Below are 26713 nucleotides of genomic sequence, written 5' to 3'. Positions count from 1 at the left end.
CACTGCTAGAACAGGTATATGACGACCTCGGGAACCAATCATGCGAAACATATCCCCAGCCGCCTCCAATATTTGTTTGCTCAACGCGCGAACAAAATAATGTACTTTACCTAGTTAGGTACATAGTTAATGAGTGTTGTATCTAGCAGATTGGTCCGTTTACATTTAAAGTTGAAGTCCCTGCGTTTCCGGGGTCTCCAGAGCTGCGTCGCACCTTCCAAATGTGGAGCGTTCGCTATACTTCGATTGTTAGTATGAAAGAAACGAAGACTAGGAATTGAAACAAATCATATAAACACTCATATTCTTGTTTGTCGCCCTTCTCTTCTTTCTTCCTTCTACAATAATCTCATACTTCTGAAACTCTTGCGATGAAAATACGTGAAACACAATATGGCACCCAAAACCGGTCTATGGGGAGCTGCCCTGTCCAAACTACGAAAGGCACAAACACAGTCTGCTCAACCTACACGTGAGACAGAGCTTCCCCGTGAGCCCACCCAGGACGAGGTGGTCTATCCTCGTTTCAAACGCCCCGTGTCGAACGAGTCCCCCATTTATTCTGAATTCATGTTCCCACCTACTCCCCTCCCAACTCTCTCCATGGCATCCGACTCTAATCTGAATCCTCTGGCAATGGCTTCTACCATTTCCCAGGCCCGTCTGAATGCTCTGCGCTCAGGAAAGGACTTGGAATTGTTTTTCCAACGGGGTAAGGACTGTATTGATGCTTATGCCCAGGCCACTAAGGCTATGATGGAAGATGCTTGTGCCCGTGTCAAAGATGGAGAGAATCCTCCGTATGAAGAGATTGAACAGATGAAACAACGCTTCTTCAAATACTGCCAGTCAATCGTGGAGGAAGCATTGTCCCTGATCTCAGGCGGTGCCACCAGTCAGTCACGGCAGGTCAGCAACTCGACCATGCCTTCCATGGTCTCCTCAACTTCCGCCACGACTGAGTCTGAGCCGAAAACGCCCCTGGAGTTTGGCTCGTTTGGTGACAGATGGGAATTTCCTGAGGCATTGGTAAGTGGCTCGGCTCCATGCATTGCTGTGACTTTTTCAAAAAATTGACCCTAACCTGTGATAGCTTGCGTCTAGCGGCCAGCGCCACCTTCGTCTCTACACCGTCAGCAGCGACGACTGGGTCATGGTCCCATCGATGCCCTCGCCCACCTCTCCAACCAAGGTTGTGGCCCCCGAGAACATGGACCCTGTGGAAGAATCGATTCATCTCGGTGTCATCGTGCGCATTTTCGGCAAGTTGTACACTGTGTCGAAGATGATGGAAACAATCATCTTGTATTATGGTGCTGAGGTATGTCTTTAGATTATAACTTTCCTCCTGCCCCATACTTGTATCTCTCGATTCTTGGAGATATAACTGCTAACACCGACTTTTTCCTCTTAGCCCGAGACCAGCCTGCAATACTGGATCAAACGCAGCGAGCAAAACGTGCGCACCCAGAAGATCGCTGTGCTGATTGACACTGTCGAAAATCTCTATTATGCCCTCTACGCCTGCATTACGATTGAGCTGGCCAGCATTGAGCTCTGCGGTTCCTTCCGAATCGACACTAGTGCATTGCGAATCGAGCTTCCATTCCTTATGCCAGAGGCTGATCATCTCTACCGCATCGTCATAGCGTTCAAGGATGTACTGGACTCTCCGGAGATTTGCGCAATCCGTCGGAGAGATGTCATTGACCACTTTCAGCAAGGATACATCAAACAGGTTGTTGCAAAAAAGCCAAATCCAGATGATCTCCCCTTTGATGCCCTCGGATATCGCCCGTTTGCGAAGAGAACTGTTTCTTATCGTCACGGATCCTATTGTCAGAAATGGAAAGGACTGATCCCATGCTTCGACTCCATCCCAGCAGAGATCATCGCAGCAATGTCGGAGAAGTATTTCACCATGTCTCCAGTCATTATTCCGCGTGCCGACATTCCAGTCGGGGAGCTTCCATGGATCTACCCGGAAGATATTGGCATGGCTGTCTGGGACACACAGATTGTGGCGGATAAGCGCTTGTCTAAGCGTGCTCAAGAGCTTGGAACATGCATCGGAGAAGAGCGCAAGAAGTCATCCGCCCCTGGTCTTTACCACCTTGTCAGACAGCAAAAGTGCATTTGCAACTCCATCTGTTCATGCTCCTTGGAGTGTACCCTAGAGGTGCAGCGCCCCTGCCCTTGCGCGGAACGCCTTGTACGCATCATGTCGACCAAGCGCGGTCTTGCATACAGAAAGAATGGACCTCCTTTCGCTGCTACTGCTTCTACTACTGCTCGCATGTTCTTCGATGGCTTGGCTCAGCTCAACCGTGATGTTAAGGCCACCGATATTGCCAATGAATTGGGCAATGCTTTCGAATTGTTCTCTCTGTTGATCTCCACGGAACGTGAGATGACTCCCAGGAATGGCACCCAGGCAAACCTCTAAAATTGCAGTCCTGTGACTTCCGCCACGACTTACGATTACGATTACGACTAAACTTACGGCTACGATTCACGACTCATGAGTTCTAGTTCAGTCTATGAACTAAAACGATAATCCAAATGGAGGAAGGATGCCCAGAATGTGGGTATTCTGTCATCCGAGTCTCATGAGAACCATCCAAAAGGAATTCAACTTGCAACTCAAAAACGATACAAAAAAAGGAGGAAAAAGCGAAAATAACAAGAAAAGGGTGACAATGAAAAGGAGGAAAGGTTCGTCAACCCCACAGGGAAAGTGTTCGATGTGGAGAAACCATCGAAGGGAAGTAATAATGGAGGAAGCCGAAGGGCGAATAACATCATTTGACAGATATCGGAAGCTGATCATGAGCCATGTCATTTATTTGATGGAAGCCACACGAGAGGTCTACATATCCAGTCTCCAAATGAAATTAGTTCAGCCCCAGCTGCTACCTAATGTTTCGTACAGACTCGCCTATCCCATATCCGACGGCCCAAGCTCATCAACCACAACAGAACAGAGGGCTGCACCTTCAGGAACCCATCATAAGTGATACATTTTGAATCACCTGGATTTACGGGGCCCCTACCTTGGTAATAATACCTCCAGATGCATCGCTATATCCAACCACCACCCCATTAACAAGCAACCCATCTTCACCAGTATCTCGGGGTATTTTAAAGTATTCCCCAGCTCGGCGATTGGCGCCAGGCCGGCTAATATTATTTTCACGCTAATAACCCCATAGTGGACATATAAATCAGATTCCGCTCTTTGGATTTCTTGCTAACCATGTGCTTTTTGCAGTCTGTTTTGAGAGCATTTTGCATCTCCACGCTAGCTTAGCTGATAGCTTTTTAAACGAAGAGATTGCTCTGGTTTGTCTTCTGGAGCAATACGTGTAAATAGAGCGACATCAATAACTGTAATTTAGGGGGAAACATGATCTTCAGGGATATAAACAAGTTGTGATGAGGATCATAAGATCGGCAAGGATATAGATAAAGTAAACATAGCCCTAAGAGCCGCGGGGCTTTTGTATTATCGACTATTCTTTTGAATAAAACAGATAGATGGACTAATTAAACTAATTAAACAGAAATAAGGAAATATACAAGTATTTAAAAAAGGGATAAATGTCAGGAATACTGAGTTGTTGAATGATTTTCATATTCTCAAAGATACTCCGTAGTGTAAGGTACAGTCGGCGGCGCAGACCAGTGAAATCTTCGAGACATTCTCGGCCTTTACCGGTGAGTCGCACTTTTTCTTTTCTCGGTGCTCTCAAGCCCAGGTCTGAGTCAACACTTGGTTTTCTAGTTACTCTCTTCTCGTATTCTGTCTCATTCATTTCTTCACTTTTCATGCCTTAATGCCCCAGAACCCATTCGCCGAGCCCATCTTGGTGCACAGAGAGCCAAGTTAGGGATGGTGACCAAAGCAGCGGCCGTGTCACATTCATTATCATCATCATGGACGTCCATTAGCAAGTGGATCGCAAACATAAGCATAAATCAAGCCCCGATCCAGGGTGCCCGCCTCCGACAACCGAGTACCGCACGGCCATATCACGCGGCAGTGTGGCCCTCCTACGGCATCACCACTCCCGTCCCCGACCAGCCATTCCTTTCCCCCAAAGCGCCCTTTCGATTCGAGACTGGCTACGCTCTATGTGCCAAACGACCCTCACGACCCTTCCCTCCTCCTTTCCTTTCCCCACCGTCTTCCTCCTTCTCCGATCCCTTGACAACACACGGGCTAAGCCAGGATAAGAGATTATCCGTCAAGGGCGAGCTAGTCCGCGGCTTGAATAACGGAGACGATGCGATCATCGTTGCGGAGAACTTCATAGGCGTCGACGATGGCGTAGGCGCATGGGCTACCAAACCTCGTGGTCATGCTGCGTGAGTGGTCTCAATCTCAATTTGCACATCATGCCACCATCGCTAACTTTTTTTATTGCCAAATACAGACTCTGGTCTAGACTTCTATTACATTTCTGGGCCCTAGAGGTCGAAAAGAATGTCGACCACCGCGTATCTACCCTCGACCCCGTCGGATACTTGCAGTATGCATACGAGGAGACCCTGCGGGCAACCACATCTCCTACCGAGTGGCTCGGAACGACAACCTCGGCCACTGCCATACTACACTGGACCAAGGAACAAGACGGCGCACAGAAGCCATTGCTTTACGTTACGAACCTCGGCGATTGTAAGATCCTCGTGATTCGACCAAGCGAGAAAAAAGTCATTTTCCGCACTGCAGAGCAGTGGCATTGGTTCGATTGTCCCATGCAGCTTGGGACAAACAGTATCGACACACCCCGGAAAGATGCAGTTCTGTCTAAAATCGCGGTGCAGGAAGACGACGTCGTCCTGGCGCTCTCGGATGGCGTTATGGATAACCTCTGGGAGCATGAGGTCTTGAAAATCGTCATGGACAGTATTGGCAAATGGGAGGAAGCGCGCGCGGCGCCAAAAGATGTTGCGCAACATGATCATCTGTCTGATGATCGCAATGTCTATGTCGCCAGGGAACTGCTTAATGCTGCTCTGACGATCGCCCGGGATCCCTTTGCGGAGAGTCCCTTCATGGAGAAGGCAGTAGAAGAGGGTCTGGCTATTGAAGGAGGCAAGATGGACGATATCTCCGTCGTGGTTGCATCCTGCAAGAAAAGTGACGGATGAGACGCAGCCATTGGTTTTCGATCAGATTTTCCTTCACAAATATCCGCCGATCTTGAATTCCGCGTCTGTCTCAGACTTGCTCCAGTCTTCATTGATACCGAGTCTCGGACCACGAGGCAGGCTTCTATTCTCGGTCTAGCATCAATGCTAGATGCCCATATATATTGCCGAAAGCTTGTCCAACTACATCGCTATTACGCAGCAATGATGCCTTGCAATTGTCGAATCAGGAGCCAGATGTGCATTGCAGTCAGACACCCACCAAGGACCGGTAAATGACTTCTACCTCGGCTAGATTTCTTCATATCTTTTCCCCGGTCCTTCAGCGCGACTTGATTGCCTGGTCATCATCATACTGCCCATACATTCGTGTCTTCCACCGGCTCAGACTCTATGGCCAGCGCAGAATGCGCATTTGTGGTTTGCCAACACGTGAAATCCCTACTGCCAACACGTCAAGCTGGTGATTCCTACCTATCTAATACCCCATCTACCATATGAGACCTTTTTCCTTGTGCATTCGCCTATGAGGGATTCCATTACTGGCACGATGTGGCTTGTCTGTCCATGGTTTAATAGTCATCCTCAGTCTAAACAGAACAATTAATATAATATCTTCGACTTAATACATAGTATGCTGTATTCTCATCTTTAAGCCTGCGGATATCAGTAAATGCAAAGTATAGGGTACTTAATTTCAAGGCTAGATGCCCCACTTGAATGAAGTACTGGGTACCTCTCCCTCAGCACAGACCACAACACCGCCTGCTCCCGCCCGGCAGAATGAAAAAAGTTTCGGTCGACATACAAGCTCATGTCTTTTGCTGCATTCAATCTTCAAATACCTGACAATCACCATTCACAATGAGGGCCAAACGTTCAAAGAAGTATCGCAAGCTTATGCACCAGTATGAGCTCACTTTTGGTTTCCGAGAGGCCTACCAGGTTCTGGGTATGTTCCATTCAATGCATTGCTCTGATGTACAGTACTGACTTGCGCTCGAACAGTTGACTCGAATTTCCTTCGCGCCACCGACTCCTTCAGAATGGAACTAATTCCTGCACTTGAACGAACAGTCCAAGGCAAGGTCAAGCCTCGTGAGTCGCACCGAACTCCAAAGTCCTCATCCGCCACCATGCATCCAATCTAACCATCTCACAGTATTGACAAAGTGCTCTCTCGCCGCTATCATGGCCGCACAACCCATCAACCCCAAAACCGAAAAGCCATACAGACCTCTCTTTCTTCCCCCTCCCACAGAACTCCCGCTCCGCCACTGCTCGCACAACGCGGACTCCACGCCCATCGACGAAATCGAGTGTCTCCTCTCACTGCTTTCACCAAACGCAGACTCAAAGAAGAACAAGGAGCACTACATTCTCGCATGCGCGGATCCAATCTTGAGAAAGACGAACAATAGCGAGAACCAGCCCCGCAGACGGAAGACAGAAGAGGATCGTAAAGAAGAGGAAGCTATGCGCCGTTCTCACGCATTGCGCTCTGCTGCCCGCTCCATCCCCGGTGTGCCTATCATCTACGTCAAGCGCTCGGTTATGGTTCTCGAGCCGATGAGCGGTCCCTCCGAGATGGTGCGGGACGGCCATGAGCGTGGGAAGTTCCGCGCTGGATTGGATGTGGATCCTATGCTCGGCAAGCGCAAGAGAGATGGCGAGGCTGATGGTGAGAGTGCTGATGAGGAGGAACCTAAGAAGAAGCGCGGTCCTAAGGTCAAGGCGCCTAATCCTCTCAGCGTGAAGAAGAAGAAGAAGGTTGATACGCCTGCACCGAAGAAGGATAAGGCTGCTCGGAAGGAGGTTGATGTCGCAGATGCTACTGGGCAACATGATGGCGAGGATACTGCCGCGGCTAAGCCTAAGAGGAAACGTCGTCATGCTAAGAGTGGTCCTCGTGAAGACTTCGAGGAGGCCGCCGAGCCTAATGAGGCTATGGAGGTCGACGCTTGATTGAATCTTTATGGCACAGGCGACTCATGATGCTGGTTATCATTGCATGCATTCTCAACCTTATTTCACTCTTAGGGTGCGGCGTTCAGATCGGATGGGTTATATCTAAAAGTTCAGCTGATGTATAGAATAGTAATGTACATCTGATATCATTCAATAGATACTATAACCCCAAGTATAGCGTAGATTAAGTGTTTGGGATTGCTGCCAGATAAAACACAGGAAAGAGTAAAGGCCAGTCGGTCGTATATATATTTACATGTTCAGATATCGTACAAATTTCCTTCCCCGATGAAATGAGAGGAGATAATTTGGCCTCGGTTTGCTTGTCCCCGTGCATTCTCATGAGAACATCCCCCAGTCGAATTGCAATATCGAGGCCATGCGGAGAGGCTGCCACTAATACCAAGCAGCAGTGCTGTCTTTTCAGGTATGAGCCAAATCAAAGAATAGCCATAGAAAGCACACTCCAAACTCCAGTCCCAAACATGATGGCATATGCTCATGTCACGGCACGGTCTATTGCTTCGCAGCATTAGCCGCCGCAGCATTCGCAGCAGCAGCAGCAGCCGCCGCCACCGCAGGCCCTTGATCAAGCTCGCGCTCTTTAGCCCAGATCTCCTCAACACGTCGGCGGTTGCTGCGGGCCTCGTCTCGGTTGCGCTTTGCGCGGTCGAATCGCTCTGCGGAGAGACATTTGTTCACTTCGACTTTGATATCATTGCAGCTTCCAATGGCTTTGTGTATAAATCCCTTGGCATGACACTCATCGAGAGCAGTCATGATCTCTTCGCAATCTGTGTGATATGCGTCAGTATTGGCAATTATAAAGCGGGATGGGATGGCTGGATGGATCTTCCGGGTAAGGTGGAGTCGACGTACTGACGTTGTAAGAGGTGTGGAGGTGAGAATGCATGATTGCGGTGGTATTAGGCTGAAATACAGAACAACTTGAAAGACAATTTGCAACTTCAATCGTACGATCAACGCAAAGGAAGAACATGGCGGTTCCGCAAAACGCCCGGGCGGTAAGGAGATCGGCCAGATTCTGCCGGGCGGACAGCCCCTCAGGCACACCGATAAAAAAAAATATCGCCCGATAAAAAAAAAGTGGACGGGTGTGATCAGTTTTGTCACAACACTTTCACAATGTCTTCCATGATTACGACTACGACATGGGTGAAGCGCGGTGTCGCTGCCCAGTTCCCTACCAAATATGAGATTGACGAGGCCGAGATGGGCCGTATATCTAAGCTTGCGCGCATGCAGCTTGAGGATGCGAAGGACGATATGAATGCTGCCCAGGAAGGATCTGGAGATGAGGCTGATGATGCTATGGAGGATGATACTGAAGAGAAGACCTCTGCCAATGGTGCCGAGGCAAAGGAGTGAGTGGTGTTAAGCGCAGTGAGGATTCAACTCATGCTAATCGGATTTACAGCGATGATGATGTGTTGAAGGAATTCGACATGGATAACTACGACAAGGAGGAGATCGATGATGATGGCGAGAAGGTCACCATGTTCGGCAATGTCCAATCCCTGGCCTACCACCAGCCCAACGAGGAGGACCCATACCTTGTGATCCCCGAGGACGAGGATGATGACGAACGCGAGGAGCTCCAGATTATGCCCCACGACAACCTTCTATTGGCCGGAAAGGTGGAGGATGAAGTTGCACACTTGGAGGTCTACGTCTACGAAGACAAAGCAGACAACCTCTATGTGCACCACGACATCATGCTGCCCGGCATCCCGCTTTGCACCGAGTGGCTTGATATCCCCGTTGGCAAGAACCCAGAAGGTCGGACACAAGGAAACTTCGTGGCTATCGGAACCATGGAGCCCGATATCGAGATCTGGGATCTTGATGTCGTGGACTGCATGTACCCCAACGCCATTCTCGGACAGGGTGGCCAGGACGCCGAGAAGACCAAGAAGAAGCAAAAGAAGAAGGCCAAGGCCAACGACGAGTACCACATCGATGCCGTCCTGGCGCTGGCCGCCAACCGTCAGCACCGCAACCTGCTTGCCTCCGCCTCCGCCGATAAGACCGTCAAGCTCTGGGATCTCAACACCGCCACCTGCGCCAAGTCCTACTCCAACCACAAGGACAAGGTCTGCTCACTAGACTGGCACCCAACCGAGTCCACCATCCTGCTGAGCGGCAGTTACGACCGCACCGTCGTGGCAGCAGACATGCGTGCACCGGACGCACAGGCCCGCTGGGGCGTCGACGCCGACGTCGAGTGTGTCCGCTGGGACTCGCACGACTCCAACTACTTCTACGTGACCACCGACGGTGGCATGGTCTACCGCTACGATATGCGCAATGTCCCCGCTACCCCCGCCGAGTCCAAGCCCGTCTGGTCTCTGCAAGCACACGACTCCTCCGTTTCATCCTTCGATATCAACCGCTCCATCCCCGGCTTCCTGGTGACCGGTTCAACAGACAAGACCGTTAAGCTGTGGAGCGTCGAGAATGACAAGCCCACTCTTGTTGTCACGCGCAAGCTCGAGGTCGGAAAGGTGTTCTCTACTACCTTCGCTCCCGACCAGGAGGTCAGCTTCCGGTTGGCCGTTGCTGGTAGCAAGGGTAATGTGCAGATCTGGGATGCTTCGACTAACGGCGCTGTTCGTCGTGCGTTTGTGTCTCGTCTGCCTGACCTTGCTGGTGATGTCCAGGAGCGCACTGTTGGTATCAGTGCTGATAATGATGACTCTGATGATGACGAGGAGGAGGATGGTGATGAGGGTGAGCCTCGTGGTGGTGATGGATGGGAGTCGATGGATGAAGACTAGATGGACACAGATACCCGTGGATCCTTCCGTTTCATATGCGTCAAAAAAATAGATTTGCTGTGGGGTTTTGCATGTTAATGACTAGTCTGTTATGAAGTTTTGGAAATATGAGAACAATCTCTATGACATTTAAGGGAGTGTAGAAGTCTGTTGTAGGATAACTAGCAAGTACAAGTACCGTCTTGAGAGAATATCCAATATATATTCTACGACATAGTCTAACTATTTGAGGCAATGCACTCTACCATGACGCGGTGCCTGGCTATTATTACCTTTACCCATTGCCTGCGGAATAGGTATCCATGGATAACTTCCAAGGTTCATGGAAATGTCCGTAGCACGTGGCCCTAGCTTGGCTTGATCCTTTTAGCGGACCCACATGCACAACCTTATTTTAAAACAGACCCCATGTGGCATATGTACATCGTATCTGAACTCGCCACTTTTCGTAGTGGAAAGGGTAATATTTGGCTTTACATTCCTTGGGGATCTCTTATCTCTTCTAGGGTTAACCACAAACAGGGGAAATTTACTATATTTCAATTTGGACATCTCTTATTGACTGTTTTTCACGCGATGTCTCTCTTGGGTTTTCCCAAATCCATAGTATAGGACCTGGCTTCTTCAACTATCCACTCAGTCAATCTCACAATCACCATGCACCTCGACATCTCTATAAATTTATCTTCCTGATACAATTAAATTAAAGCCAACGACCCAGACGGAAAACAAGCATCGCTGCAAGAGACCGAAGAACAAGCCGTTACTACTCTTCGCTCGGGCAGCGCCCAGATTCCCTATACCGGAACCAGTGGTCCGGAACGCAAAGAAGTATCACCCCAAAATAGAGATAAATAGGTCGTTACCGCTCCGCTCTATGGCAGCCACCAGCATAAAGCGTCTAGATCTCACTATGCGCCTCGCATGTTCAAGTCACGCTACCCTCTACTGGTTGAAATCCGGCCTTAATCCAGCGGATATACAATTTGATTGTATCTCGCAAAACTTTTGATTTTCTCATCTATCAGTCCTGTCACCGAACCACTTCCTAATCAGCATACCTTCGTTTGAGGTTCTGGAAATGAGCTTACACACTCTGAGAAGGTTGTATCTTAGGTTCATAGCATAAACAAGTGATCTGAAAGTGATTTGACGCTTTCCCCTTCCCATAGAACCGAAACTCAAGCCAAGGATTGTGAATCGAATCTGTCGAGAAGTTTGCTCATATCTACACGACCACTCTACTCTAGAACGCCTTGAGATCTATTTGTGGAATTATCAACAGGAAAGGTTCAAGGCCATCGACCCCTTTGATGGGCGAAGATCGCATCGCTTTGGTTCCTGCCCGGGTGTTGGATTGTATGATGAAAAATGGGACACGATTTCCTTCAACAAGTGGATCGACGAGCTCCAGTTTTCCATTTGATAGCTTCTAGCAGTGTTCCCTTTGCCAGGATGGTATTGTATGGGGTTGGCCTACAACTGGCCGTCGTTTGTGCTTCTCGTTAATTCCTGAGTTCAATCAACTCCACTCAGCTTAATAAAAAAGAACACTCAAGTAGATACTGTCTAGTCACGAGCGAGTACTAAACTTCGGAGTGTTTCACTTTAGAATATATATAATCTCGCGACTTAGGGCCAACACCCATTGACTCGAGGAAACCAAAAAAATGGACTCGCGGGGAATCGAACCCCGGACCACTCCCATGCTAAGGGAGTATTATACCACTAAACCACAAGCCCAGCTGATTGGTTGGTTAACCAGGATAGTGCGTTAATAGCCAAAGGACAAGGTCAGGTCAAACCAAATTCTATTCAAACCAGCATTAAAAATGTAGTTTAGCTGATTGTTGCTTGCTCTGATATTCTATTCTTCGTGCTTTCATAATAAAACCTGTATATGTAACCATATACTCCAAATATGTTACGACTTGTAGATTTATATCAAATTCAGGAGGGATAAGGTACATATGTTCTCCAAAAAAACAACCGCACAACCACAACGCGCAAGAGTTGAACGGCGACAACACGTGACCCCTATACAACATGCGTAGAAAGCCGATACTTTATCATCGTATATGAGGTCGCGTGAATTTTTTTTTAAAAAAAGTGCTTCTCTTTGATCATACATGTCAACCTAGTGCACGGAACATGCTAATCTTCTCTGTATATTTTCAGTTGACCAGTATGCCCCGAAGGGCGACAGATGGCTGCGTTCAGTTCATTTTAACCTCACTTTATGGCATAAAGATACCGCCTTCCCATTTGGGTAATATGGTGGGTGGGTGGCGTTGGATGAGACCGCCTACTGTTTTAATCTGTGATGCGGCAGAGCCCGACCCCGAGTATCCAAAAAGAGACCCCGAAGATGACCAGTTACGCAACGATCGTATTCCGTACATAGCCTAACTATTATTTAAACCTTCCTCCTGCTAACTAGATAATCCCTCTGCATCAGTACCATTTTCTCCAAAAAAAAACATGGATGCTAGTTTCCAATCCGCTATCGACGCCGGCAATATCAACGGCGCTGTAGTATGTGCCACTGATGCTGAAGGCCACTTCGTATACAACAAGGCATCGGGAGAGCGCACTCTGCTCTCGGGTGAGAAGAAGCCACAGCAACTGGACGACGTGCTGTACACAGCCTCGGCCACCAAATTTTTTACAACCATCGCCGCCTTACAGTGCGTCGAAGATGGCCTCCTAACTCTAGACGGCGACCTGTCATCCATCGCCCCAGAGCTCGCTGCTAAGCATGTCCTCACCGGCTTTGCCGACGACGGAAGTCCCCAGTTCGACCCACCAGCCCGTCCTATCACCCTCAAAATGCTGCTCACACATACCTCCGGCACCACCTACTTCTTCCTGAACCCGATGATCGCCAAGTGGCGTGCGCAGTTCGGCAATTCCGAGAATCAAGAACCCCGTCCCGTCGAGGAATTGTTCAACTACCCACTCAGCTTCCAGCCCGGTACTGGCTGGATGTACGGGCCTGGTCTTGACTGGGCTGGCCGTATAGTGGAGCGTGTCACCGGCGGCACGTTGTTGGAATTCATGCAGAAGCGTATCTTTGATCCGCTCGGTATTACAGATGCTCAGTTCTATCCTGTTACCCGTGAGGATCTACGCGCCCGTCTCGTCGATCTTAACCCCAGCGACCCCGGTGCTCTTGGTAGTGCCGCTCTCGGTGGTGGCGGCGATATGAACTTGCGCGGCCGTGGTGACTTTGGTGGTCATGGGCTGTTCTTGCCCGGATTGGATTTTGTCAAGGTTCTGCGCTCGCTGTTGGCTAATGATGGCAAGTTGCTCGATGCTGCTACCGTCGACAATATGTTCCAGCAACATCTTGGCCAGGAAGCGGCGGCTAGTCATAAAGCTGCGCTTGCCGGCCCTATTGGGTCTTCCTTCCGCGTTGGGACTGATCTGGAATCGAAGGTTGGACATGGTTTGGGCGGTTTGCTGACTCTTGAGGATGTTGATGGTTGGTATGGCGAGCGGACGTTGACTTGGGGTGGTGGCTTGACGCTTACTTGGTTCATTGATCGGAAGAACAACCTCTGTGGTGTTGGTGCCCTCCAGGCTGCGCTGCCGGTCGATGGAGACTTGCTGGCTGAATTGAAGCAAACCTTCCGCCGTGATATTTACACCAAATATACTGCGTGGAAGGATCAGCAGTAGATATACTTGATGATGGAGAGGAAAGGCTTCCTCGTTTCGCATTTGGCACATATGTATTATTTATTGCAATACGGGATCTGTACGTATCACTCTCTCTTTGTCGAAGATAAAATCGACAGTCTACGATCCCCTCGAGCGATGATGAAGCTCGCCTTGGATACATGATATACCAAATCTAGGTTTAATAACACACCACACAAAACTCAATGGCTTTTGGAAAGTATTCGAGCAAATTCTATTTCTATTATACAAGGGACCAAACCAAGGCAGGCCAAAAGGAATATTAAAATGAAACAAAAGGCAGAAAGATCACCACATGAAGCGCTGAGTCTTGCCAGGCTCCTGCGGCCACTCAAAGCCCTTGTACAGGAAGACATACCCAGTGATGAAATTGATGGTCAAGAACCAAACCGTCTCCACGAACTTTGGGGTGTTGATAATGAGGTCAGAGCGGCGCTTAGCTTCCTCTGTGCGGGGACGAGTCTCCCGGTCCCTGAGCAGACACGGCAGAGGTGGAAGATGCACACGCCACATAACCCACGGGATGATGAAGTAGCGGGGTTCAACAAGGGGTGCTGTGATGAGCGAAAGAGAAGTAGCGGCCAGCCAAATAAGGACAAAGCTAACGCGTGGTGCCTCCAGTAATTCTCTCTGCCGCGTGGAGATGTGTTGCTGGACCCTGGCCAGGACCGCGGGATCATTTGGATCCGTAATCTCTGCTGGCAGCTGAGATGGATCACTGTTCTTGGTCTCTGATACTGGCTCAGCCGCCTTGGTCTCTGCTGGTGGATCGGCCTTCTTGGTCTTCTTATTAATGGGTCGGTTGGGCTTCTTCGTTCCCTTTGGTGGTTGTTGGTGCGCCTCTAAAGGCTTGCGCACAGTAGGTTTGGTGGGTTTGGGCTCTTGAGCTGCTGGAGCTGCTGGGGTTGGAGCTGGAGCCAGAGTTGGAGCCGGGGGCACAGCTGGGGCAGATTTCTGAACTCGCAAAGTTTTGGGCGGACGTTGGATGGTGGTAAATCCAAATGCGGAGATCACGACCCATCCGCAGAGGAAATAGGCCGGCACTGCAGCATACTTGACTGCTGGGTGAACCAAAAGAATTCGGAACACGTAGAATACATAGTGGCGGTTATCAGCAAGGGTGAAGGGGTGCACAATGGTGTTGAAGTGGACCACGGCAAGCATAAGCGGGATCACAATTAGGGCTGCCATGAGCTTGGGATATTTCCTCTGTTTCGGCGGAAAGCCGAGGTTCAAATATTGAGGAAGCGGCTTTGGGGCCAAAATGTTGATCAGGGGAATGAGGAAAAGCGGCCATGAGAAGAAGGTGAAATACGGCCAGATGTAGAGCATCTGAGCCAGGTGGATACCCGCGGAATGGAACTCCTTGTGGCCTATTGAATAGCAGCTGTCAGTAAAAAATCGCATTTGATATAATAACACAAGTCACTCTTACCTAGGACGACTCCGTTGTTCCAAAGTACAAATGCACCAAAGGCCGCAAGGACGATGATGTGAGGAATGAGAGAAACGAGGAGAGAGAAAGGCTGTCTCAGGCCGACAGTCGCAAGTGAAATAGCGGTCTTCAGGTAATCTAGATGTTGGGTTAGCATGGCCCCCTGATTGCTTCATATCAGATCAATTTACCTTCCAAGGAAGCCTCCGAAACGAGAGGATCATACACCTCATTCTGCATGCCTTGCTTCACGATAGTTGCCGCTTTGGATGACATGCAGGGCGTGGCAGATTTTCGAATCTTGCGTACCACCTGGAGTCCACCTAGGAAAACCGAGACCCAGAAGATATTGGTTTGTCGGAAAACCAGTGCAGCCAGCGCGAAAGCCAGGAATCCCAATGTCTCCAAAATCTCATTGCGAGGCGCTTTTTTCGTGTCGTTACCGGAATCGGTTTGCTGGTCTCTCTCTGCGTCTCTCTTCAAGTCCCAATTGTATGCCTCCACGACAATCAGCAAAGCAAGAACATCGGTGTAGTAGAAGCCAGAGAAGAAGAACAGCGGGGGGAACAAGCAGATGTTCAGCACGGTATGAGACACGTTCGCTCCCAATGGCCGAGTATTTGTCGTTTTCTGTAGGGTATCAAGCAACTTTTGCAGTCTCCAAGGGAAAACAACTGTTGTCGCACCGACATTCGTCATGCGCAGGACATCCGGGGTGAGCTTTGTCGGGGATCCGCGTAGCAGCAGCACAATAGCGAAGATGATGTATGAGCACAAATACAGGCCCGGCGGTGTTGTGAGCTTCGGATCCCATTTCGTCCACTTATGCGACCAGTATGCTTGTGCTTGCGGGACATGGAAGACTTCGTCGAGGTAGGGTTCGGGGACAGCCTTGTTGACAAGACTCACCCAGAGAGGAATCAAGACCAAGCAAAACGGAACCAACCATCGAGCACTCCGGCTGCGATCTGATTCTGGAGGATTGGCCATGCTATCCAAATAATCATCCGCAGCAAACAAGTGAAGTTGCCAGACGATTTGCAGTTCGTCGGCCTCGGAGTCCCAGTCGGAGGTTGCGGAGCTCGACCGATGCAAACGTTTCAAACGTTTTGAACGTTTCGAAGTCACCATCTCAACGCGACTTGAAAGAAGACATTTAATAAAACCCAATTGAACATTTGAGGAGCAGAAGCACAATCGTCAAATAAGAAGGGCCAAAAAAAAAGCGAAACGAAAGGAAACGCAAAGCAAACGGGCAAGACCACGATCAAGACGACCTATATCATCCCAAGAAAAACGATGAGATTGCGACTCTCATAACAATTTAAATCGCCTTCACCTTCCTATACACACTATCAATGGCTTTCCCTCTTCCTCGGGGCGTCACGGCCTCAGAGATCGCCTTCCTGGCAGAGATGGAAACAGTGACAATTGTGCCCCGCCAGCGTCTAGAAGGCCTTGAACTATTAGGAGTGAGTGAATGCGCCTTCCAACTAATTCATCTGAACTCCCCCAAAGCTAACCATCTACAGGGCCCTGTTGAACCTCTCCTCCCACCCCGACGCGCGTCCCTCCCCCTCTGGCTCGCCCTCCTCCTCAAACACCAACGCCGCGCAAACATCATTCCACCAACATGGCTACACCCAGAGCCATTAGCTCTCATCCTAGAAGTAGAGTCCCAGCACCAAGACTACAAAAACGCTTTCTCCCCACCTCCTCCCCTGCCTGGTCAACCTAGCATTTTGGACCGCGATGCCCTGCCATCTGCTCGGCCGCAGTATACCCCAGATGGCAATCGATACTATGCGGCGCCGCCTTTCCTGCCTCAAAACACAGCCCAGACCGTGACCTCTTCGCGGGATCCCCCCTCACTACCGTTTCACTGGGTTGAGGTTGGGAATCTGCTGCTTGACGCCGCGAGCGATGATCTTGTGGACCCGGATCAGATTCGGAGACTGCTGAAGGACCTGCGCGAGGTGCGCATGGCGAAAATGAGGTCTGGTGTTGATGTGCTAGATGCTGCGGCGACCGGTGGCGGTGGTGTTGCTTTGACAGGTGTCGGTTCTATGGAGCTGGGAGAAGAGCGAGGATTTGTTACTGGCGTGGTGGATGGTCTTCGGTATGTTTGGTTTCTTTCCCGGATACTTGTATATTCGAGTATATGGGGAAATTTGTTGCTAACTGGCTCATAGGAGAATTGGGTCCTCCAAGGAACAGGCTCGACGTGAACAGATGGCCGAGCAGAGAGCAAATGGTGGCTACGATGGCACCCAGGACGACGACGAAGAAGAAGATTATATGGAGTTCTAAGCATTTGAGACCATTTTTGTTTTTCCTGTTTTGGGGGTATCTTTCATTTGGAGTTATTCGATGCATATGTGACGCAGACCAATGCCCAAAACGACTTTCATGTATATAATCCAATATACCCTCCGGATCCAATGACCAACGGTTATAATCGAAACTGTTCCAATTTGAACTAACACCATACAGCATGCGAACGCTTTAATACAGGAATTATGCCGCGAAATCAAACCGAAAGAATGGAGAGGGTATATCGGCCTCGAGGAAACACTGGTGCCGGGTTTGGCCAGGTTTATCGACGTCAAAAAGCAGTGTACAGAATGTCACATTGTCGAACAGGTGAGCATGATAATTCTCATATCATTGAACATCGCCCTGGTTCTTTTGCATCATCTTCCTCCGCGCTGCCAAGATCATATCATCCCGACGCTTCTGCAGTATCCGCTGGCGCTCTTCTTTATTCTGAGACCAGGAGGACTTGGAAGGTGTTTCGGGTTGTGACTCTGTAGGAGGGCTTTCGGCCTTTGCACTCAGATTATACCGAGATATCAAGTCTTGTGCGTCTGCTTTGGGCACGGGTGCGGCCGTGGCGGTCTGCGTCGGCGGGATGTTGGTGGGGGGAATTGCGACCTGAGGCTGGAAGGAAGGAGGGGGCTAAGAGATTGGATTAGCTACTGCTTGTATATCAATTCGAAGTTGATGTTTGAAGCCTGCAACCAAATCGCTTTGTCTTGGAGAAGACCAAGGCGGGGGAGATTAATGACAGCATCAGCGTAGCACATACTGTTTCCAGGCCCCGTCCAGTCAGAACCCGCTCTGTCGTTGCGGCAACACTTCCCCCATTACGCTGCAGATCCCACATTATATCCCGTGTGCTCAGTTGAGGGAACATCTGCGCGATCTGTTCCACCTGTGCCGGGTCGACGGCATTGCCACGCCCCCGACCTCGGTTTCCTCCCGCGGAGCTTTCATCGCGGTTAAAGAACCACCGGAGAACAAAGTACGATACAACCGCTAAAGTGAGAAGCGACGGTATGTTCAGCGAAGGTTCCTCGTCTGTCATCTTGTGTCTTGTGTTGGCGGAGCGCAAGTTGAGGCAGGCGTTCAGGGTCCCAGATGTTGGTATCTGACTGTAGCGGGTCTGCGAGAGTCAAGACCTCGAGTTGGATATGGTTTAATATAAGTGATGCCCCGATGAGATACTTAGGTATGGGCGCAATGGGGGGAAGTTTCAATGAAATCGCAATGCGCGTTGGAAGGTGGCACGGATCAGGTCGAGAATCGGGCACGTGCCGGGTATCGGAGTTTCCGAGTTTGGAAGTTTGTCTTCCGCGACTATTATATATTATGGCACTTATATTGTACGTTTATATTGTATACTTGTGAAGAAATCGAAATAGTCTTTACCATGCGTTATTCATAAGACAGAGATCCATTCCCATCCAAAAACAACCAAACACCAAAGGCCAGACATAATCATCTCACACTCCACCGGCACCAAGAAAGAAACTATAGACAAACCAACCTCATGTGCATGCTTATTTCAAATCCGCAGGAGTCAACGCTTGAACAATACTGGTACCCTCGCTGAACCGTGTGCGGAAGATACGGTTGGCATTTTGGAACATGCCATCCTTCAACGAGACAACGATGAACTGAGAACCCTTGAAACGGGTCTTGATCAGTCGACCAATGTTTTGCGTGTGTGACAGATCCAGCGCGGCGTCGACCTCGTCCAGAATGTACATTGGCGCGGGCTTGAATTGCAAGAGCGCCATGATCAACGAGAGAGCAATGAGTGATCGTTGGCCACCACTCAGTTCTGTCAGACTCTGCTTCCAGACCTTGCCCAGGGACACCTTGACCTCGAGACCATCTGTGATGTCTTTGCCCTCGGGAGGGTCGAGTTTCGCAAAACTTCCCGGTAGGAGCTCGTTGAAGATCTGTCCGAAGTCGCCATTCACCTTGACCCACGTCTTGTGGAGAGCTTCCTTTTTGTATTCGTTCAGGTTCATGATGGTCTCCTCGATCTTTCGCTTGTCGCGGATAACTGTCTTCATCATGTTCTTCAGAGCAGCCTCCTTCTTCTCGACGCTGTCAATCATGTTCATGACCTTCGGGTTGATTTTCTTTTTCATGCCTTGAGATCGCTCCGTCAAGTTGCGTAGGGTAGATTTGCACTCGGCAATGTTCTGGTTCTGGAAATCGTAGGGAGTGTTGGCACGTCCGAAATTTTCCTTCTCATCCGCAATCCACTCATGTTCCTGCTCCATGTGTGCCACGGCTTGGCTAGCAATGTGCTGATCCTTTTGGAGCTTTTCGAGCTGATGACCGAGCTTTTGCGCCTCGAGTCCATCCTCGGTGATCTGAGACGACTTGCTCTTCATTGCTTGTTCTAATTCTCGCAACTCCTCGTCAAAGCCGGTCAGCTTGGCCCTCTCGTCGTCTAGCTGAGCCTGTGCGATGTCATGGGCATCCTAGAATTGTCAGTTATATAATTATCAAGTGGTGTTGGAAGGGCATCACATACCTTCAGCCGCGCTTGCTCCCGTTTTTGTGATTCAATCTCTTCTACCTGAGCACTGAGGGTGTTGTCTGACTCGACCAATTGCTCCTCGGCCGCGGATAAGTCGCTTCCAACTTGTTCAGAGTCTAATCTGGAAGTCTGCAATTCTTTCTGCAGCTCTTTGACCGAGCTAGAATTTTTGATGTAGCTCTTCTTGAGTTTATCGAGCGTTGTCTGTAGCTCCTCCAACTTGCTATCTTTGTTGTCGCTGAACTCACTCATGTCTTTCTCAATTCGCTTGATATCCTTGGATGCCTCAGCCTGGCGAGACTTAGCGTCGGCGATGTCTTTCTTGAGTTGTTCAATGTTTGCTCTCATCTCCTCGACGGCTTGAATGATCTAGTTCGGGTTAGTTGTAAGTTGCGAGGAACAAATTAGGAGGAAGACATACCGAAGAAGAAGAGTTGCTATTAATTTGCTCCTCGGTAAGCTTAATCTCGTGGTTCTTGAGATCCAGATGTTGTTTGATAGAGCGAACGGAATCGAGCTTCTTCTTTTCCCTCTTCATGTGATCTTCCAAAGTCGCGAGCTGTCGTTCTTTGGTCCGCAGTTCCTTGGTGATATCATTGAGCTTTTGCAAAGTAACGAGAACACCGCTGGAATTAGGGGAACTTCCACCGGAAAGTGTTCCTGACGGATCATACACATCTCCCTCTAGCGTGACACTCTTCATCCGAACTGACGGATCAAATGTTACCTTCTTAGCTGTGTCGGCATCCTGGCAGATAAGGGTGTTGCCGAAGACATAGTTCATCGCCGCCAGAACTTCCTCATCGTATCCAACCAAGGATAGAGCAAGGTCAACCTTTCCGGGGGCAAGGTTCTGTGCAGCTCCGATCTTTTCCGCGGAGGCCTTGAAGGCAGAAATCTTATTAAGGGGAATGATAGTCACACGCTTACGCAGCTTTCCTTTCTGAAGGAGCTGGGTACCGGTTTCTGCGCTGTCCACGACCACATTGTAAAGACGACCACCGGCGCAGATCTCCAGAGCGGTCGCAGCCGGGACTTGATCTTTGTTGAGGGTGAAAAGCTGGGCAACCAAACCCTTGACCTTCGACCGGTCAAAGTTGGGATGAGGGTCTGCGTAGTTGAAATCGATGTTCGCTGCCTGCCGCTTAAGGCCATCAGCCCGCTGGCGGAGGTCACGAATGTCCCGTTGAAGCTCAGTCTGCTCCTGGTATATTTGCTCTTCCTTCCCAGGCTCAAATCCAAGCCGGGTCAGCTCGGACTCCAGCTTGCTAGCTTGAGACTTCAACCCTTCGAGATCACGCAAAAGCCCCAAGTTTTGCTCCTTTGCCTTCTTTGCGCGAGGCTCCTCTTCTTTGATTCGCTTCTCAAGGTGGTTGATTTTGAGCTTTCCTTGCTCTTGTTCTGTGGCGGCATTGCTTGCACGATTACGGGCATCTTGCAGTTGACCCTGGTAACCACTCTCTTGGCCCTCCTTTGATGCGACACCAGTCTGCAATGTCTGAAGCAGTTCCTCTTTTTGCTCCACTTCCACATTCTGTGCGTCCAACTCGGCCTTGGCGGTATCGTACTGGGCCTGCAGCTTCTCGTAGATCTTGCGCTTCTCCTTCAAGACTTTCTCAAGATCAGAGACAGTATTTTGAATAGTCTGTCGTTTCTCTTTCTCTTCATCCATGCTTGCATTCTTCAGATCAAAGACCGTGGTCAGTCGGACCAACTCGTGCGAGTAGTTCTTGACCTCATCTTCAAGCCCCTGGAATTTTCCGCCTTTTCGGAGTTCCTTGTCGCGAGCTGTGCGCACCCGTTTCACGTCCTCCTCCAAATGAGCAATTTCACTTTTCAGTTTGTTCGCGTTATCTTCGAGTGCTTGTGCCTTGTTGCGTTTGTTTTCGCACTCTTCGCCTGCAACTCTCAATCGCTCGCCGCCACGAACATAGTCATGGGCAACAACAAGTCGGGTCAAGCGCTCGAGGTCGTTCTGCGTCTGTTGAAAGTCGAGGAAGGCTCGCTTCTCCGACCGAAGCTTCTCGAGCTTAGGCTCAATCTCTTCCTTCAGCAGCTCTTCGATCTCGCGCAGCTTCAACTCTTTCTTTCCCATTGTCCTGTTCGCCTTTTCTCTTCGATCCTCGAACATTCGTGTACCAGCTGCCTCCTCGATCATCGACAGGATCTCGACCGATTTCATGTTCAGGACTTTCGTAATGCGACCTTGCATAATGAGGAAGTTGGGGTTATTGATATTCAGCTGGACACTCTGGAACAGGTTCTGAACGGTCTGCTGTTGCGCGCGGTGGCCGTTGATCAAATATTTGCTTGTGCCTCCTAGCACAATCTGTCGAGTGACGGAGATATTCGCATATTCCTCGAATCCGATCGGCGACTTCGCGGTATCCCGGTTGTCGAAAACGATTGTAACGCTGGCTTTCGTGACACCGGCTTGGCCGCGCTTGTAGATGAGATCTTGGAGGTTTTGCGCGCGAACTGTGGTCATGTTGGTGATACCAAGCACGAAGCAAATGGCATCGAGGATGTTGGATTTACCACTGCCGTTCAGGCCGGTGATCGAGTTGAAAGCTTCGTCCCTACATTGCGCAATTAGTAAACCCGATCATCCCAAGACTGCATCAAAGCCATGGTTTAATCCATGCTTTGACGCGGAGGATTTCATACCATCCCGAAATCACCGTACGCACAGCGTACGATTTGAAGCCCTAACAACCTAGTTAGCGCTATGGATAGCCAGAGAGCAATGTTGAGACTCACATCTATGACAATTTCTGTAATCCTCATGGTTGCGACTCCGAAACGGCGTTCTGCTCGCTAGCAGAGTGCATAGGTCGGCCAGATGTGAAGTGGAGGGGATTGATTGTTTTGCCGCAGCCGCTGTTGATGGTTTGCCCATTTGGGTCTGGCGTCGTTTTGCTGATGTCAGCGCGGGGGCTTTGTTCTCACGTGATATCGAAGTATGGAAAAATGGCCCTCGGCGACTTGAGATTAAAACTCTCCGTTACCCAAATTTTGTTTATTGGCTGACATTCAGAAGCTTGGTTCTGTATATTTGATGTGAAATATCAGCCAAGGACCTTGTCACGTTCGTCTTGACTCTGCAAGGCTCCTTTTTTTTGCCAATTCACTCATAATGATCGGGAACTACCAAGAGAGAACCTTGGAGGTTTTCAACTGCATAAAATCCACCCCCAACCAATCATTGTTATTGGTAGCGCTGAAATATAATGTTACAGGGGTTTGAAGTTACTGTACCCCCTTGAAGGGGCATTTTTAGAAATTGACTCAACTGGAACCCACCCTCGGAGACATTCTCGGACACTTTCTATATCGTACAGCACTTGATAGTACCATATGATATAACATTAGGCGAACTATGGAAGCTCCAGCGTAACTCCAGTCTATTTAAAGGACGTCTTTTCCTGGCAAGAACATCAATTTTTCCATTATCTCGGCTTTGCGTCGTACCGCTCAAAGTTTCTTTCTAAACAGATATATACATCCATCAACTTCAACCATAACAATACCCAACAACCTTACAGCTTTACCAACCATGACCAACAAACCCGATCTCGAGGCTCTCTTTAAGAGTGAAGCCTACGCTAGCTCATTCAAGCGTGGGGAGATGGTCACCCGCCCATTCGCTGAAATGCTAGTTGACCAGAGCAAGGTGATCGCCGAGTCAAAGGCCAACCCCGACAAGCCTCTAGTGGTTCTTGATAATGCCTGCGGAACTGGTGTTATCTCCAGCTCTCTCAATGACAAGCTTGATGATGCTGTCAAGAAGATGTGGAAGCTGACCTGCGGAGACATCTCATCGGCAATGATCGAGTATACTACACGCCGTATACAAGAAGAGGGCTGGCAGAACGCGGAGACAAAGATCGTGGATGCGCAGAAGCCTGGGTTGGCTAGCGCTCAGTTCTCTCACGTCTTCACTGCTTTCGGTGAGTTTCTTTCTCGGTGCACTATGATTTGATTTGACAGTGGCTAACTACTATGTCCCTTCTACAGCCTATATGGCACTCCCTGAGTCTGTTAAGGCTCTCGATGGTAAGGATGTCCTTGCTTGCTTCCTATTATATCCAAGGCTAATAGATACTACCACTAGAAACCGTCCGAATGCTGCAACCAGGCGGGACTATTGCTTTCTCGACGTGGATCGAGCGTGAGTATCAAAACAATTATCTCAGACAACAAATTTACTGACATTAAAACAGCCGGCTGGATCGCCATCGCCCGAGAAGCAATCAAAAGAATGCCAGGCAACCTGCCTTTCTTTGAGCCCGAAAAGTTTATGGCGGCCATGACTGATGGGAAATGGGACTCAAAGCCTTGGATCGAGTCCCAGCTCGAGGAACGTGGGTTTCAGGACATCGATGTCCGCCCAACAACAATAAAATTGACCCTCACATGCACTGTCTTTGTTGAGATGACTATGTTGGTTCTTCCCATGATGATGAAGTCATTCTGGAGTGAGGAGCAACAGGCGGAAAACAAGGATAAGCTTCGTCCCGCCCTAGAGAAGTACTTGGAAGACACCTACGGGAATGGGACCATGGACACCGATTGGGTGGCTATTCTGTCCACTGCGCGCAAGTCTTGCTAAATGGAGAATCCATTCAGATGGTGGATAGGGGGAGCTACAGAAATCTATAGCATTTTACAACATTGTGACAAGATCATCCAGGGCATTGATTTTCAAATATCGTATCCTGGTTTCCCACATAGCCCGTTTAATACCAAAGAAATCAAACGCGCCTTGCCTCCGAAGGCTAATGTACTATCGGCCATCCCTGAGCAATATAACACAGACCAGTAAACCGAACGCCATGGTTGATTGATTGTATTCTGCGTGCGCCTAGGTCGTATCAACTTCAAATCATGAGGCATGATGCACCACGCCAGGTGGGCGGGCGGCGCCTCGGTTAGGATCCAACCGGTTGTCCAAGTCTTCATATCGAAGAATGAATTCACGCTGCGATCAGAATTAGCTTGACCAGTTCTTAAAACCCAAAAAAGGTTGAAAGTTACTTACTCGAACCTTCTTCCAGGCGGATGAATCCCACAGAAGATACACGCCGCGTTCTGTCACACCACGCTCCACATCAACGGGCCCAGGATATGTCTCATCACGAGTTAGCCAGCACCGTTCGAGCTTGTGGTACCGCCATTTGCGGCCCATCAATTCCTCGGCTACCAGTTCCTGCATGATATCCCGAGGCATACTGTAGAAAATGAAAAAGAGAGTCTCATCGCTGAACCCAGGAATGCGAGATTGGAGGGGTTGGATATTGGCGACATTGTAACAACCCGGCAGGGAGAAGTCTTGTTCCAAAGGGACTGCTGACATTGATGACACGAATGGTGAAGCAAACGATGTGTGCAAAGGCCTATGCGGAGAAGCATATTATTAGTATGTGTCAATAGTATGGGAACAAAGGAAGTCATACTCCGCCTGGTTTAAATCCAATCCTAGTGTCATCAAATCTTGGCCAACAGCGAGACTTGCAACATCAGGGCTCTCGCTGTGAATCATGCGCAGAAGACCCGCCAACCCAAACCTGTCAAGTTCACTCATCTGTGCGAGGGGCGGTTGCTCAGTACTCTGAGGTGCATTAGAAACATCTTGCCCATCGTTATTTTCTGGCTGCCTTTGCTGTAGCTGTTGTGGGTCGCTAAAGTTACGCTGGCCTGGAAGTACACCGTTGTTCAAGTCCTGTTGTAAAGTTAGTACTGCCTAAAAAGTGAGTATGATTGCAGGGACGTACGTCTTTCTCTTGTCCCAAAATGCCATTAGGTACTTGGCTGACTGGTGACCGCGGTGCCCCCAGACCAGCTCCATAACCCCCAAACCCTGCACCTTGCATCAACGAACCAGTTCGACCGAGAGGAATCTCAGCAGCAGCATTGCGACCCAGAGGGGGGAACTCTTCAATATTGCCTGTCTGGGGCTGGCCACCCGCACCGAGTTGACTACTAATACCCTGGCCACCATTTCTAAAGTCATCAAGTCGATTGGCAAACTGCGAACCAGAAGGGAACATGTCATCATGCGCTGGTTGAGGTTGTTGAGGTGTAGGAAGACCCTGGGGTTGGGAGGAACGGGAGGGGGTTTGCGATGGCTGAGGGAGCTGTTGTCTTTGCACAGGTGTTTGCTGAGCAGCGCGTTGACTTGCGTTGGCCCACATTAGCTGACCGGGAGTTTGTGACTGTGATTGCTGTGATGCTCCTGATAGCGAAGGGAACTCCCTAGAATCACCGACTTCGTCAGTTCGGAGACAAATTGGAAGGCCTAAAGATACAGGAGACCACCGCGAACCATGGCAAAAGAGTACTTACGAGAGATCAAGTGGCGCCGCAGATTGAGATCCCCCAAGACTTTGCGCAAAACTTCCCATGGTGCCCATGGTGCGCTGCTGAGTGCCCGGTAGGCCAGATGTTCCGCTAACAGGTAGATTGAAGCTCCAATTCGCACCGGCGCCTGTTGATACTCCCATGTTAGCATCCCTTTCATAAAAATAATATTGAGTGTCCAGAAAGTATGACTCGAGGCAATCGCACCCAGTTTCCCGTTTGACAATCGCGCGGAGGCTAATGATGCAGTTCGAGCTTGTGCTTGCTGTTGTGTGGGGAATCCGGACATGCCTCTCAGCGGCTGCGGGCCAGGTCCTGACACAAGCGTGACAAGTCAGCACGATCGTCGCATCATGAGCTGCTCAGATCAACACCACAGGAATGTGAGGGCATGTCCTTGGTAATGTCTCGGTCGCAAATGTAAAACCATCTGCACCAAGGCTTGCCATTGGACTC

General features: G+C 49.6%; 12 protein-coding genes across 12 annotated transcripts; 7 read left to right on the top strand and 5 right to left on the bottom strand.

Annotated features, from left to right (window-relative positions):
- Nucleotides 1-393: 393 nt before the first annotated feature.
- Nucleotides 394-2446, top strand: N7455_007840 (uncharacterized protein; the record flags this gene model as incomplete). Its single annotated transcript, XM_040960275.2, has 3 exons — nt 394-1029; nt 1094-1321; nt 1415-2446. The coding sequence occupies 3 exons, from the start codon at nt 394-396 to the stop codon at nt 2444-2446; spliced, it is 1896 nt and encodes a 631-aa protein (XP_040809276.2).
- Nucleotides 2447-3758: 1312 nt separating this feature from the next.
- N7455_007839 (PP2C family serine/threonine-protein phosphatase) lies at nt 3759-5374 on the top strand. The gene is made up of 2 exons (XM_040960233.2): nt 3759-4368; nt 4437-5374. Exons 1-2 carry the CDS (start codon nt 3893-3895, stop codon nt 5152-5154), a joined length of 1194 nt encoding a protein of 397 aa, XP_040809278.2. The 5' UTR covers nt 3759-3892; the 3' UTR covers nt 5155-5374.
- A 644-nt stretch (nt 5375-6018) lies between these two features.
- N7455_007838 (rRNA-binding ribosome biosynthesis protein UTP23) lies at nt 6019-7119 on the top strand (the record flags this gene model as incomplete). The annotated part of the gene is made up of 3 exons (XM_040960252.2): nt 6019-6106; nt 6163-6252; nt 6317-7119. 3 exons carry the CDS (start codon nt 6019-6021, stop codon nt 7117-7119), a joined length of 981 nt encoding a protein of 326 aa, XP_040809296.2.
- Nucleotides 7120-7638: 519 nt separating this feature from the next.
- N7455_007837 (COX assembly mitochondrial protein) lies at nt 7639-8035 on the bottom strand (the record flags this gene model as incomplete). The annotated part of the gene is made up of 2 exons (XM_040960267.2): nt 7639-7916; nt 8002-8035. The coding sequence occupies 2 exons, from the start codon at nt 8033-8035 to the stop codon at nt 7639-7641; spliced, it is 312 nt and encodes a 103-aa protein (XP_040809351.1).
- A 233-nt stretch (nt 8036-8268) lies between these two features.
- Nucleotides 8269-9920, top strand: N7455_007836 (rRNA-processing protein PWP1; the record flags this gene model as incomplete). The annotated part of the gene is made up of 2 exons (XM_040960240.1): nt 8269-8507; nt 8561-9920. The coding sequence occupies 2 exons, from the start codon at nt 8269-8271 to the stop codon at nt 9918-9920; spliced, it is 1599 nt and encodes a 532-aa protein (XP_040809282.1).
- Nucleotides 9921-12401: 2481 nt separating this feature from the next.
- N7455_007835 (serine hydrolase domain-containing protein) lies at nt 12402-13601 on the top strand (the record flags this gene model as incomplete). Its single annotated transcript, XM_040960215.2, has 1 exon — nt 12402-13601. The coding sequence occupies one exon, from the start codon at nt 12402-12404 to the stop codon at nt 13599-13601; it is 1200 nt and encodes a 399-aa protein (XP_040809285.2).
- A 309-nt stretch (nt 13602-13910) lies between these two features.
- Nucleotides 13911-16188, bottom strand: alg10 (dolichyl-P-Glc:Glc(2)Man(9)GlcNAc(2)-PP-dolichol alpha-1,2- glucosyltransferase; the record flags this gene model as incomplete). Its single annotated transcript, XM_040960230.2, has 3 exons — nt 13911-14995; nt 15058-15195; nt 15249-16188. The coding sequence occupies 3 exons, from the start codon at nt 16186-16188 to the stop codon at nt 13911-13913; spliced, it is 2163 nt and encodes a 720-aa protein (XP_040809308.2).
- Nucleotides 16189-16415: 227 nt separating this feature from the next.
- psf2 (DNA replication protein PSF2) lies at nt 16416-17367 on the top strand (the record flags this gene model as incomplete). The annotated part of the gene is made up of 3 exons (XM_040960253.2): nt 16416-16529; nt 16590-17176; nt 17250-17367. The coding sequence occupies 3 exons, from the start codon at nt 16416-16418 to the stop codon at nt 17365-17367; spliced, it is 819 nt and encodes a 272-aa protein (XP_040809335.2).
- A 159-nt stretch (nt 17368-17526) lies between these two features.
- N7455_007832 (CUE domain-containing protein) lies at nt 17527-18528 on the bottom strand. Its single transcript, XM_040960259.2, has 2 exons — nt 18146-18528; nt 17527-18015 (listed from the first exon to the last, which is right to left on the bottom strand). Exons 1-2 carry the CDS (start codon nt 18422-18424, stop codon nt 17722-17724), a joined length of 573 nt encoding a protein of 190 aa, XP_040809309.1. The 5' UTR covers nt 18425-18528; the 3' UTR covers nt 17527-17721.
- A 371-nt stretch (nt 18529-18899) lies between these two features.
- On the bottom strand, nt 18900-22684 carry N7455_007831 (condensin subunit SMC2; the record flags this gene model as incomplete). The annotated part of the gene is made up of 5 exons (XM_040960219.2): nt 18900-19838; nt 19892-20266; nt 20319-22476; nt 22565-22605; nt 22658-22684. 5 exons carry the CDS (start codon nt 22682-22684, stop codon nt 18900-18902), a joined length of 3540 nt encoding a protein of 1179 aa, XP_040809291.2.
- Nucleotides 22685-23453: 769 nt separating this feature from the next.
- gtmA (gliotoxin thiomethyltransferase) lies at nt 23454-24509 on the top strand (the record flags this gene model as incomplete). Its single annotated transcript, XM_040960222.2, has 4 exons — nt 23454-23847; nt 23915-23953; nt 24012-24068; nt 24121-24509. The coding sequence occupies 4 exons, from the start codon at nt 23454-23456 to the stop codon at nt 24507-24509; spliced, it is 879 nt and encodes a 292-aa protein (XP_040809316.2).
- A 214-nt stretch (nt 24510-24723) lies between these two features.
- On the bottom strand, nt 24724-26546 carry N7455_007829 (NOT2/NOT3/NOT5 family protein; the record flags this gene model as incomplete). The annotated part of the gene is made up of 6 exons (XM_040960247.2): nt 24724-24878; nt 24939-25293; nt 25354-25619; nt 25672-26152; nt 26243-26384; nt 26465-26546. 6 exons carry the CDS (start codon nt 26544-26546, stop codon nt 24783-24785), a joined length of 1422 nt encoding a protein of 473 aa, XP_040809277.2. The 3' UTR covers nt 24724-24782.
- Between the last annotated feature and the right edge of the window lie 167 nt (nt 26547-26713).

Source organism: Penicillium solitum (genome assembly GCF_028829755.1).
Source record: "Penicillium solitum strain IBT 25940 chromosome Unknown utg000005l_segment0_segment0, whole genome shotgun sequence".
Taxonomy (NCBI): Eukaryota; Fungi; Ascomycota; class Eurotiomycetes; order Eurotiales; family Aspergillaceae; genus Penicillium; species Penicillium solitum.
This window is presented reverse-complemented; position numbering and strand designations above follow the sequence as displayed.

Bases quoted from the DNA above. Each gene is read 5' to 3' on its own strand.
- N7455_007839 (XM_040960233.2), top strand. From the start codon at position 3,893: ATGGTGACCAAAGCAGCGGCCGTGTCACATTCATTATCATCATCATGG. The intron at 4,369-4,436 runs GTGAGTGGTCTC...TGCCAAATACAG, and splicing joins AAACCTCGTGGTCATGCTGC to ACTCTGGTCTAGACTTCTAT.
- N7455_007832 (XM_040960259.2), bottom strand. From the start codon at position 18,424: ATGACAGACGAGGAACCTTCGCTGAACATACCGTCGCTTCTCACTTTA. The intron at 18,016-18,145 runs GTATGTGCTACG...CCAATCTCTTAG, and splicing joins CTGGACGGGGCCTGGAAACA to CCCCCTCCTTCCTTCCAGCC.